The sequence below is a fragment of the Cyprinus carpio genome, chromosome B1 (assembly GCF_018340385.1).
Source record: "Cyprinus carpio isolate SPL01 chromosome B1, ASM1834038v1, whole genome shotgun sequence".
In the NCBI taxonomy this organism is placed as follows: domain Eukaryota; kingdom Metazoa; phylum Chordata; class Actinopteri; order Cypriniformes; family Cyprinidae; genus Cyprinus; species Cyprinus carpio.
Window position 1 is genome coordinate 5,655,128 of NC_056597.1, and position 13,912 is coordinate 5,669,039.

General features: G+C 39.5%; 1 protein-coding gene across 2 annotated transcripts in view; it reads left to right on the forward strand.

Moving 5' to 3' along the window:
- LOC109107711 (vang-like protein 1) overlaps window positions 1-13,912 on the forward strand; it is a 114,768-nt gene that overhangs the window by 84,562 nt on the left and 16,294 nt on the right. For both annotated transcript variants that reach the window (XM_042716322.1, XM_042716323.1), the window contains one exon: window positions 6,585-6,718. In XM_042716322.1, the coding sequence (XP_042572256.1) occupies window positions 6,585-6,718 (134 nt within the window). The remainder of the gene's footprint in view (window positions 1-6,584; window positions 6,719-13,912) is intronic.

Consider the following 13,912-nt stretch of genomic DNA (forward strand, 5'->3'; position numbering starts at 1 on the left):
ATTGCAGCTCCCAAAGGTAAAGGAGGGTGGGCTCCTTCCCTCATTCAAAGAATATGATACAAGCAGCGCAAAGTTAGGACAGTGGTGAAATGGTCGTGAACACATATAATGCTCCTGGAAGGATGAAAACTTATCAAAGAATTATCCCTGTACAAGCAATATTTTAGGAAGATAATAATTGAGTACAATTTAGATACGCAGACGACCATGGACAAAGCTTACTTAAATGTTTGGGCATCTGTGATAAAAGAATTTTAAATTATTGGAAGATACTTCATTCTTAATGGATGCTTATGATAAGACGCACTCCCAATCAGTCGGATAATAGATTCAAAGTTGTGGACAAATAAGGGAATAAATCTTGTTGCACAATCATTGGAGAAAGGTGTATTCTAAGCTTCAAGTAGTGAAGGAAAAGATCTCATTAGAAAACCGGATTTTTACGATATCTCAGGCTCGAAGTTATTTATGATAAAAAATAAAAGGGAAATTTAAAGATAATCTTAATCCACTATAGAAAAAAATTTGGCTTTAAAAAAGCATAACATCCAGGTATAGATATAAGATGTCTTCAGATATACAAGGCCTTAATAAATATGAAAAAAACACTCTACAAATTATAAAAAAAAAAAATGGAGGACAGAAAGTGGACTATTTTTTCTGATTGAAGAATGGTCAAACTGTATGGAAATTTCAGTGGGGGGGAAATCAAACTAGGTCACAAATTGGAAGGAGTATTGTTGGAAAAAACATTATTAGATGTCATTTTAGTAACACCATTACAAACGCCAAATTACAAGTACTAACACTTCAAAATGTTGGCGAAAAACTGTGGATGCAATGAAGCAAAACCATTATAATATTTTGGGAATGCCTACAATTCAGGAAATTGGAAAGATTTACAGGCTGCTCTGAACATATTTTTAGAAGAGGACATACCTATAGAAATTTGCAAACTACTGTATTTTGGTTGTGCTAGCTTAGAAAACTATTGCAGCAGATAACAAATATTGATGGCGTCCTCTTAGCAGCAGAAGAAGGAATCACTCGGCAAATGGTTTCAACAAGAGAGACCGACATAGAAATTTTTTTTTTTGAGAGTTGGAAATGGCAAGTTTTTGCTTGGACACATTAAACATATCTGAACAATTTGGGTAGTACATTTTAATTTTAATTTTGCTACTCATAAACCAATAAAATATGTTTTTAAATTTACATATTAAAACTAGAGTTGGAAATGGCAAGTGTAAATTATATAATTGAATTTTCATTTTCATTTTGCACTAAATGTTGTACATATACAGTATATGGGAAATTGTACATTTAAATACAGAAATACAATGCAATTTTACATATTACATTGCCATTTTGCATATTACATTTCAACATGAAGTTTGAGAAAGCCCATGAAAGAGACAATGACCATAGAGAGCTCGCTGTTGTGGGAGTGTTTGGAGTATTGTCAACATGATGTCATCAAGCTCAGGCTAATATGACCTAATAATCCTGGCCAAATATTTCACATTCTTGGAAATTTGTACACCCTGTTACATAATTTTTTTTTATAATGCAGTTAAACAGGGTGGACATTTTAAGCTAATGAAGCCCATTGCTAGTTAGGAAAGAACATCATGCCAGCAGATTAACATTTCGGAAGATATTTAATAGATGTATAAAATCTTTTTTCATATATATATATATATATATATATTTATGTCCAGTATAAATTAACACAACAGGTAGACATTACGTTTTACACTATTAGATAAGTCCTAAAAATTGAGAAAAAGGGTGAAAAGACCAGTGGCAAAATTTCTGCAATTCTTTTTGAAAATATTCCATTTCAGTTTTTATTTTTGACTTGTCACGGAACCAAATCAATATTCACAAACACCAAAAATCAATATAAGCATTCAAATGATTTTAATCTGTTCAAGCATGAAAGAGAACTTTATTCAGCACTTACGCACTGTTTTCTGTGCACTCACACCCCAAGCTAGATTCAGTAATTGCTCCAGGTTGTTGTTATGACAGATACTCAAATGCCACTCGTTTCCATTGTAATCTCTCTCCATTATATGGTGGGGTCATTGAGGGTCAAAATATTTGAGAACAAGTTTGTGCAGAAATATGGGAAAAAGCAAACAAGAATCAAACTTAAGTGCATTTCTTTCTTCTGTGGAGCACAAAAGAAAATGAATGGTCTCAGTTTTATTCTCCATAAAATGAAAGTCCGTTGTATCAAATGATGATCGTTAATGTTCTTCAAAATATTTTGTTTTGTGAAAGAAATGCATACAAGTTTGGAACAAAATGAGGTTGAGTAGATGATGACAGAATTTAAATTTTTTGGTTTAACTGTTTATAATATTCTGAAACCATAAAGACGTGGATTAAGTGGTGCATTTTAATTTCAATTAAACGTAGAAACATTTATTTTGTGCTTTGCATTTTCAGTTTTGTATCTCTCTATTTCTTTTCATATTCTCATCCTGTATTCTCCCTCCTTTTTCTTGTCCGCAAATATGATAGCTAATCATTTCCAACTCCAATACATCTGTGCCAAATACACCAATCAGACAGATCCTTTCAGATTTACACATCCTTTCTTTTCCCTCTAATGTTATTAAATTGAAGCTCTTCCTGGTGTTTCTGTTCTGCTCTACTTTGTCATCATTATAAAAGCTGGAGTTCAGGCATCTGTGTTTCTTGTTAGGCATCTGGCATGGATGCTCTCATGATTTTATAATTACACACCCAATTGCTTGTTTATATTCATACTGACATCCTGAAAACATTGCAACCCTAGTCTCAGATCAGCTTTGAAAAAAGTGATCCTAAAACACTCAGCAAGTGCCAATGGCACAAAAACCTGTTTCTGAAAAGAAGTAGGCCACCTCTCCCTTTTATTTTCTCTCCTTCTGAGTGTCTATTGTGTGGTGAGGTGTCTGCTCATCCTCAGGGTGGACAGTAGGGCATCTGTAGCATGCGTGTAAATAGGAAGCACATGCTGTGATTAAGCACAAGCTCACTACAATCAGGTTAGCATGGCTTAACAAATCACACAAGCTTCTGGCTGAGGCATCTGGCCCAGTATAACTGTCGCCATGTTGAGTGACCCAAACACACTCACACTTAGCAGCTGGTGGTGTCTGTTATCCTGATTTCAGGCCAAGTGTGTCATTTTCTCTTCTGTCTGGGAGACATAAACAACACTGTATTATTGTGTTTCCCTCTGGCATAAACCCAAAGCACACATGATTTCCAGTAAAGCAACATTGCATTTGTGCAACGTCTAGTTGGAAAAGTCTGTTTTATTTGACAAATTTTTCTGAATGACATACTAAACTATTATAGAGACCCACAGCAGCAAATCTCAAAACACATTATTTTGATTTTCATTTAACCCATAATAATGGGTTGATTTGTGTTAGTTTTTTTAAAATAGGAACACTAGCTTATTTTTATCTCATGCATGGGATATTTCCAGACAAACTTAAATCCTGTAAAAAGTTTTGTAAAATACACTATACAACCACCGTGTCTACATGATTTATTTGGATAAATATAGTTCTTAATACAGCATATTTTATACAGCTTTTATTAAAGGGGTCATCTGATGAAAAATGCACTTTTACATGTTGTTTGAACTGAAATGTGTCTTGGCAGTCTGTGTACACAACAACCCTATTATGACATAAATCCACCCACCTTTTTTTTTTTTTTTTTTTTTTTAAACGATACTGACTCGCCATCTCCTCATTAGACACACCTTTAGAGATAATTTTCCATTTTACGGATTATGATTATAATGAAAGAGTTTTTGGTTTTGGTTTGTTTTATTTCGTTAAGTAGTAATTTAAAGCTTTCTATAGATATATTTATCATGTCTGTGAGGCATGTATTCGCTGAGTTTCGGTTCATTTTTGTGAAGCACTCCTGTTCAAGACGAGACGGCAAAAAGCACATCATGTTTGATTTCTTTATTTTATAAAAGCACAATGTTTTGTTGATATTGTGAGTGCACACAAATAAAAGTAGACCCTTTACAGTTTTGAATGCTGTATTACTCTTACCTTTATGAGCAAAAATGACGGCATATCCACTGAAAAACAAAAAAATTCAAGTTATTGCGCTGGGGCCTTCATGTCCTGTAAAGCGCGCTTCAGCTTGCACTCTCTGTGCAAACTGTTGGATATAGCGCACATTTATCTAGGTTTAACGTTTAAACATTGTTATATGCTTGAACTGTTTTATATCTATAGATTTTATTTTAAGTCGTGATGATTTGAGAAGGCTAAATTGATCAAACATAGGCTCACTGTCTGCTCCTGGCCACTTAGTCGTTACTTTAAAAAACAAAAACTTAAATTTAACAAACAAAAAATGCTTTTTCTAAATTAACTTAAAAAAAGAAACAGAATATAACTTTGCCAAAACTAAGCTATTTTAATAGCTTAAACAGCAGTATAAGCTGTTTTGGGAGAAGGGGGGAAAGCTGTCGGACACGGGCTGGGCTAGGGCTTTAATGAATGGTAAATGAGTGGAGCGCTGAGCGGAGCCCACACGCATAGAGCAGGATTATACACAGAGCATCACACCACGTGAAAGTGAAACCTGAGTGGTGAACTAATTTTCGGCAGTTGGAATTTCGGTGCATTCCTAATTATTGGTGACATCAGAAATTGATATTATATAATAGATACTTTTTTGAACATTTTAGCAATTTAAAGTTGTCATATGATGTTACTAAAATGAACATTATTTGTCAACAATATTTTATTTCAGCCCAAATCAAAACATCTGACCTGCTGAAAGCACAGTGGTTTAATGTTACTTTTGTTTTTGAAGGGAATGTGCTCTCCGATCTCCCTAAATGCGTATATATTTGCACAAATAATTCATGATCCAACTTCACCTACAGAAGTGAGTATAAGATTTTTAGATGAACCTTTGCAAATCGCCTTTCCTAATAATGTGCTAGTTAGCAAGTTCCACGGTTAAAGTTTACAGTCTCATGAGAATGGCTCATCACCCCACAGAAGAGAGGGACTTCATTAGCATTTAAAGGGACATGCACCAAAATGAATCACTGTGAACAGAGCTGTTTTTGACATGGTAAAAAGGATGTTGTTTTACACTACCATTGAGACATTTTAACCAAAGTATGTGAATCATATCAACTTGTGAAAAATGGGCATCTGATGAACCCTATAATGTATGCAAATTTTTAAGTAATTTTTAATTTTCCAAACCTTTTAGAAATAAACATTTAACATTTATAACATTTTATTTCAAGTGTTATCAGCTGTTCTCTGTTATAATTTTTCCAATTATAACCCAAAATATGATCCAATACACTCAATGATAAATTTATAAATTAATATAAATCAGATAACTTTTAACAACAACTCTCAGATAATAAAATAAAACCATAACTCACTGATAAAGTACTCTAGAAAGGAAACCCATAGGTACCTGAATACTCAATTATAACAGTGCTGAAACCATGTGAGAACCACCTCAACGCCAAAACAAAGTGTTCATAAATATTATGTTTTTATTCCTAAAAACACAACAGTATCAATACTTGGATCTCTGTGGGTAAAAATCACTGACGTTGTAATTGAATCAGAGATTTAGATGGTGTTTTGCGCATAGATTATATGTTCACTTAGATCATGGTTTCCCAAAGTGGGGTTCACGAACCCCTGGTGGTTCGTGAGGGAATTGCAGGGGGTTCGTGAGTTAGTATGGTTGGTACACTGAATGCCTACGAGTGTATACCATTAACAAATTAATACAAAAAAGATTATTTTTAAAAATTAAATTAAAAGGTTTTTGCAAAGAAATGTTACAGGTTTATGCAAATGTGATTTAAATGTATAAAAATATTTATCTTTTTGGGAAACCCTGTATTTAAAAAAAAATATTGTGGAACAAATGTCATAATTACATTGTAAATTCCAGTAATATTATTTTTTTATAATTTGTTGAGTGTAATTATAACAATAGCTATGTAAATACTACTGAAATTTAAAACTGATAAAAAAAAATAATGTTTTTAAAGTTAAACATGCAAATGTGCCAGTAAATTATTGAAATATTTATTTAAAATCTCAGGGGGTACTTCAAGTAAATAATTTAGGTCAAAGAGTTTCGGCTGACAAAAAAGTTTGAAAACCCCTGACTTAGATGAACTCTCATTGTAGGTTAACTATATTTTTCATAAAAACGTGGTAGTGTTATGAAGTTGTCCTCTATGGGAACATATAATTCCACATGTAAAATCATTTTAATAATATAAAGCCACTATTAATATTAACTCCACACTATTCTTTTTTTAGACAGTTATTGAACAAATCTGAATCAACACTGAACTGACCACAGTCGAACATTGACACTATTTTTCTTATTATTATTATTTTTAGAGATGTTTAACAGCAGAATTGATCTATGTTTGCATCATTGAATCATTATTGTCCTATTTATTGCTGTAAAGCTGCTTTGAAACAATCTGTATTGTATAAAGTTGTATATAAATAGGTGACTTGACTTCTTCTTCTGGTCTTATGCATGTGTAGCATCCAGAGGGCAGCAGTGGTTATCCTAGAGAACTACTACAAAGACTTCCCTGTCCATAACCCTGCATTGCTAGCAGCTTCCAAGTCCCGCGCCGCTAAACACCTGGCAGGCCTAAAAGTCTATAACGTGGATGGTGAGTTTACAACCACTCGAGCATACAGGAGTCATTTCCATTTGCTTAGAAATGTGTTTCTCATCTCAAATGCTTTTCCAGTTTTGTCATTTTAACTCAGACCACAGAGCTTTGTTGACTTTGACATGACTGTACCAGTCGTACTGAAGTGATGTTCTTTGTGATCAATGATGATCATGCTGTTGTTAACATGTATCTTCTCTGGTTTTGTGTCCCTGCCTAAAAGTCTTTAAAAAGAAAATGAAAGCTTACCTTTTGGACAGTAAGTGGTTCATTAAACTGTATTGTCCCTTTATTTTGGCCCTGAACACTTTGTTGCTGCACAGTAATCACTGATGAATGTTTTTTTGGGGCACCAAAGTGGAAGTTTTGTAGAGTTGTTTTCATATATTTATTTGTTTGTCTGCACCAGTGAAGTCACACATTTCCCTTAAGACTGCACAGAATGCATAATAATTATTTCAGATCCCCCAGGTTTCAGAGAAGCTGTTTTAAGGAGTCACCAATAGCAGCTGATGCTTTTTAAAGAGTGTGTACATACATGTCTGCACCTCTACAGCTGGATGTTTAGGTGGACTTCACTTTGTGTATGACTTTGTAACAGCTGAATTTTTAAATTTCATACTCTGGGAGTCATAAATATAATTAAGTTAGTATTTGTAATCTATGCATTTACCTTAGAACCAATTGAAATGTAGTAATCATCCTGTTTGTGTGTGTCACCCATATGTGTGTGTGTGTGTGTGTGTTAGTGCTGTCAAATGATTAATGGTGATTAATCACATCCAAAATAAAAGTTTTTGTTTATATAATAAAGGTGTGTGTACTGTGTATATGTATTATGTATATATAAATACACACACATGCATGTATATATTTAAGAAAAATATGTTATGTTTATAGATGAAATATATTTAAATATAATAGAAATAATATTAATATAAATTTATACATGTAAATACATGTAAATATTTTCAAAATATATATACTGTATGTGTGTGTATTTATACATAAAAAAAAAAAATAAAAATAAACCACAAAAAATATATAAACAAAAAAACTCATTTTGGCTGCAATTAACTGTTTGACAGCACTAATATGTGTGTGTGTGTGTGTGTGTGTGTGTGTGTGTGTGTGTGTGTGTGTATGTGTGTGTGTGTGTGTGTGTGTGTGTGTGTGTGTGTATATATTGTTCGCACTTGGATAAATATATAATTTTTGATGCAATTACTGTATAAGGAAAAAGCATTGCCTTATATAGTAGTTCTTAAACAATTGCCTGATTTACATCTGAAATTTTAGTGACAATAACCTGGAAAAAAGATCATTAAAGAATGGTGGCGAAGATTTTATATATAAGAAATAGTTCCAGCATGGAATACGATTGGTGTTTGACTGAAGTAATCAAATATATGTGCTGAATAATTTACCACTCTAGCGCGATCTGTTCTCCTTTGTGTGATTTTGGCTGCTGTGATTTTAGATGCCTTCTCAAACTGGTTTCCACGAAAAATGCAAAAAAATTAATTTCTTTTTGTGTGATTTCCAGCACATTTCATTCCATACACTTTCCACACTTCTTTTTGAATTTGATCTGTATGTCTTCCTGCCTGTCTTGTTGTACTTGACCAGACACACATTCCAACATGCCCACAAACAATTCCATTGTGTCCTGCATTGGAAATGGTTGGGTTGTGGGTAGTTTGCAGGGATGTTAATGGTAACAGGCATTTAGTGAAACTTCATCCTGGCATCTGATAAAGACCATGCCAACAGTCAGCTGTCAGTAGCCGCTTTTCCACTGTCGGGCCAGTGCGAGCCAGGGCTTAAAACGGGCCGGGCGGGGCTAATAGCCTCTGGCCAGTAGCACGAGGCCAAAATAGCGCTGCGTTTCCACCGTCGGGCCAGAAGCTCCGCTGCGCTTCACTAAAACCCGCCCTTTACACGACTCTCAGGAACAACGTCACGCAACCCTATCAATTCACCAACAAAGAGAAGTTATCAGAAAACTAATAAGAAATAAATCACTGGAACATGCGCAATCACAAAACGAACACTATAACAGCTGTCTTTTGTTTGCATGCTTTGTTAGATATTTAAATCCAAAAGCATTGATGTTTTACTATAAGTGATACATTGAGCATAATGAATTAATTTATCAGGATTGAAAATTTGTCACAGAAATAAATGTATTTCTATTTTTTTTATTTATTTTAACGCTGAAGCGTTATGAAAATAGCCTGCTTATTAAGTCGAGACTGTTTCTGTTTATTTGTAGTCACATACATCACATTTAGAATGAATGATAATTTCTCTATTTTTATAAAAGCTCCCGAACAAAAAACATTATTTTATTTTTATGACATAGGCTATGTGGAGCTAAACTCTCGAGACGAGACTTGTGACAGATAAAATATGTTACGACACCATTGTGATAGAGAATAAGAAGCTGACGTCTGATTTCTTCAAATGGTCACATTTATCATGTTTACTATGGTAAAGTTAATACCTAGCGTGCATATTCTTTTGCATCGCTCGCTTATAAATATTTCTGCCTTTTATGGTGATTATAATCCACATCGGATCAGATCGAGTTATTTCAAACACTTGCTGCTGACTGAAAGTGAGTTTTGTGCTCAACTTATCTGAACTTTTCTGAAATGATCCGCGGAGCTGACGCTCTCCAGAGGCGGAGAAACTCCGCCTTTGTTCATAACCACTCCTTTAGCCCCAGCTGGCCCGCTTTGGCCCAAGGTTTTCGTTGGGCCAAAAAACCCTGGCCGTTGGTCCCGAGGAAGCCCCGACGAGGCACGATCAAGCCCCGGAAGTGACAGTGGAAACGCGACTGGCCCTAGCACGCCCGCTTTTGGCCCGACAGTGGAAACGCAGCTATAGAGGGTTTGTCAGCTCAGTTTTTGCAGTGAATTTCAAAAAAGACATTACATGGTGCCCGTCTCTCCTCAGTGCCCTCAGGAGATCAATCTGACAACCCTGCCGGTGGTCCAGGGTGCAGTGGTCTCCGGCGAGCGTTTCTCTCAGTTACTGCCAGGAAACGTAGCAGTACTAAGAGGCTCGCTACCTCTAAGGAGGTCTCTAGAGCAGCTAGTACGGTCGTCCCCTGCCGGTCTGCCGCAGAGTCCGGGGCCTACAGCTGGTACTTCACTGTTCTGAAGAAGGATGAGGTGTTGTGTCCTCTGGCCTTGCACTCTCATCCCACACTTTCACGACTCAACCACATCGACGATTGGTTGATATTAGCTCAATCAGAGCGGACGGCAGTTCGGCCTCGAGGGTGTCATTTCTCGCTCACACGAAAGAGCTGGGGGTTAAGACTTAATGCCAAGAAAAGTTTGCTTTCTTACTTTCTCCGGTACAGAGAACCACTTATCTGGGCGTGCAGGCACGTATGTCACCTGCTCAGATCGAGTCGATCCTCACTGCAGTTGCGAGAGTGAGAGAAAGCCAGTCACTCACTGTCAAGCAGTTTCAGAGATTGCTGGGTCTGATGGCAACTGTGTCCAACGTTATACCTCTTGGCCTGCTGCACATGAGACCCCCTACAGTGGTGGCTGAAGACCAAGGGGTTCTCCCCGAGGGGAAACCCACCTCGCATGCCTACGTGCCTTGGACATGTGAAGAAAGCCTTGGTTCTTGTCTCAGGGCCCGGTGCTGGGAGCTCCTTGACAGCGCATAATGCTAGCAACGGACGTGTCCCTCACCGGCTGGGATGTTGGTCATGAGTGGCCACCCTGCCCGCGGTCTGTGGAGTGGTCGCCATCTGACATGGCATATAAACTGCCTGAAGATGCTGCCCGTGCTTCGGGCACTACACAACACTTTCTCCCAGACCTAAGAGGTTCAACCACTGTGGGTTGGTGCGCACCGACAACTCTTATATCAACCACGATCTGCTAACCCTGCCGGTGTTCCAGGGTGCAGTGGTCTCCGGCGAGCGCTTCTCTCAGTTACTGCCCGGAAACGTAGCAGTACTAAGAGGCTCGCTACCTCTACGGAGGTCTCTAGAGCAGCTAGTACGGTCGTCCCCTGCCGGTCTGCCGCAGAGTCCGGGGCCTACAGCTGGTACTTCTGCTGTTCTGAAGAAGGATGAGGTGTTTGTGTCCTCTGGCCTTGCACTCTCATCCCACACTTTCACGACTCAACCACATCGACGATTGGTTGATATTAGCTCAATCAGAGCGGACGGCAGTTCGGCATCGAGGTGTCATTCTCGCTCACACGAAAGAGCTGGGGTTAAGACTTAATGCCAAGAAAAGTGTGCTTTCTCCGGTACAGAGAACCACTTATCTGGGCGTGCAGGCACGTATGTCACCTGCTCAGATTAAGTCGATCCTCACTGCAGTGGCGAGAGTGAGAGAAGGCCTGTCACTCACTGTCAAGCAGTTTCAGAGATTGCTGGGTCTGATGGCAACTGTGTCCAACGTTATACCTCTTGGCCTGCTGCACATGAGACCCCTACAGTGGTGGCTGAAGACCAAGGGGTTCTCCCCGAGGGGAAACCCACCTCGCATGCCTACGTGCCTTGGACATGTGAAGAAAGCCTTGGTTCTTGTCTCAGGGCCCGGTGCTGGGAGCTCCTTGACAGCGCATAATGCTAGCAACGGACGTGTCCCTCACCGGCTGGGATGTGGTCATGAGTGGCCACCCTGCCCGCGGTCTGTGGAGTGGTCGCCATCTGACATGGCATATAAACTGCCTGAAGATGCTGGCCGTGCTTCGGGCACTACAACACTTTCTCCCAGACCTAAGAGGTCACCATGTGTTGGTGCGCACCGACAACTCTTATATCAACCACCAGGGGGGTCTGTGCTCATGCTGTTTGTACAAACTAGCATACCAGATCCTTGTGTGGTCCCAGGGCAAACTCCTGGACATCTGTATATGGGAGCAGACATCCTGTTGAAGCAGGGGCCGAGGCCCGGGGAATGGATGCTTCACCCCGTGGTGGTGAAGCAGATATGGAGAATTTTGGCCAGACTCAGGTGGACCTGTCTGCGACTCGATAGACATCGCACTGTCCCCTCTGGTTCTCTCTCTTACTCATCCAGCTCCATGGGGGCTAGATGCCATGGTACAGTCGTGGCCGAGGCTTCGTCTGTATGCCTTTCCCCTGATTGCTCTGCTCCCAGGAGTTCTGGAGAGAGTGCGCCAGGATGAGGTCCTTCTGTTAGTAGCCCCGTTCTGGCCGGGCTGAGTATGGTTTTCTGACTTGATTTCCCTCCTAGATGGCTCTCCAGAGGGGATTCCCATCAGGAGGGACCTCCACTCACAGGCGGAGGGTATGCCCCCGCTCAGAGTTGGAAGTTATGGGTGTGGCCCCTGAGGGGGCACAGCTCAAAGCTTCCAGTCTCTCAACCAAGTTTGCTGAGACCATCCTCCAATCCAGAGCTCCCTCCATGAGGAAACTATATGCCTTGAGGTGGAAACTTTTCACCTCCTGGTGCGGAGTCCGCCAGTTCGACCCAGTTAACTGCCCGGTTGGTACAGTTCTGGAGTTCCTGCAGGCCCTTCTCTCTGCAGGGTTGACCCACTCCACCCTGAAGGTCTACGTGGTGGCCAGTCAATGGGCAGACACCCTCTGGTTACATGTTTCATCTGCGGTGCGCTGAGGCTGAAGCCTCCGACCAGAAGTCTCGTCCATCCATTGGTATGATTACACACATGATTCAGAGCCGGTCACGCTGAATGCGTTCCCAAAGCGTTTTATGACGCAGCGTCTCGTTCCACACATTAAACATAGATGCCAACGCAAGGAAGGCATGGACAGAGAGAGAGAGAGAGAGAGAGAGAGCGTGCAGCAGAGAGAGAGAGAGAGAGAGAGAGAGAGCGGGCACTGCAGAGAGTGAGAGAGCGAGCGAGCGAGCGAGCGCTCGCACGCAAGAGAGTGGAGAGTCATGGCAGTATTTACTCATAAACTAAATCACAACCTGTTAAGAACCATCAAAGAATCTCATCACCTTAATTAAAAGGGGTCAAAGCCTAGAAGCGCATCTAAATAGTTAACAAGCGTTTACTTGCATTGGTTCTGTAGTTGCTGAGTAAAGTGTCCCGGTGCATGTATAATGTGTAGATTCCTGTTGAATCCTGTTAGGGGTGAAACCTTCGTCATTTCATCCATGGGTTGACTGCTTCGAAGTGAATCAACAAAGTTGCTGAAAACTGCCAGAAGATCGGACTCCCCGGAAGGGTGTCTCCAGGGAACCGCAAGTTAAGAGAAGAGCGAGACGCCTTTTGGGTGTGGAAGAGGTTTTATCTGGTTTCCCAGTAACACCCCTTTTGGTTGGATTGAAAGTGTCAGGAAAGTGTTTCTTTGTCTCAATGACACCTGATTTGCATAATTTATTAATGGAGTGTTTAACTGGTTATCTGGTAACCCAAACTATGGTACAAATAGTATGATGCATTTTAGGCTCACATAGTAGAGATATTTAGCTAAGGCAAACCGAGAGGTTTAATAAGGTACCAAGAAAGATATGCAAGACAGATACAAAAGATACATTCTTATGCTTGAATATAGGCACTTAGAGGTCAACTAACACGACTAGAGAATCATAACTATGCTAATATGAGCTGGGAAACATACAAACACACAGAAATATATCGTATACATTTGGAATGGCTTATATCCTGAGTTAAATGCAAGAAGGTTTGTGTGTGTGTGTGTGTGTGTGTGTGTGTGTGTGTGTGTGTGTGTGTGTGTGTGTGTGTGTGTGTGTGTGTGTGTGCGAGCAGCATGGAGAGGTCTTTTCGTCTGCATGCTTTGGCCATTGAAGCTGATTAAGATCTCTTTGAAGCTTATGAGTCCGAGCTAGGAATGTAGAGGTGTTCATGGTGATGCTCAAACAGGCCCCTAAAGGTGTCAGTGGCACAGTTTGATGCAGACTCATTGGCTCTAAGCTATGATTTACATGAGGTCAGTCAGTAGATTAAAAATCTTTCTGAATATTAGAATGAATGTGTTATCATGATCTAGTCCAGGGGTGGGCAACAGTTTTAGTCTGAGGGCCACAGTTACTTTGGCAAAGTAAACGGAGGGCCACACTTTGGACAATTGCAATTAAACATAGTTACATGATTAAATGGTACAAATGATTGCAATGCAAATATGTATAAGGCTACTCTACAGTTACTTTGACAGCCTATTTCAAGGCCTGATACTTATTTTTGCTAGGCCTG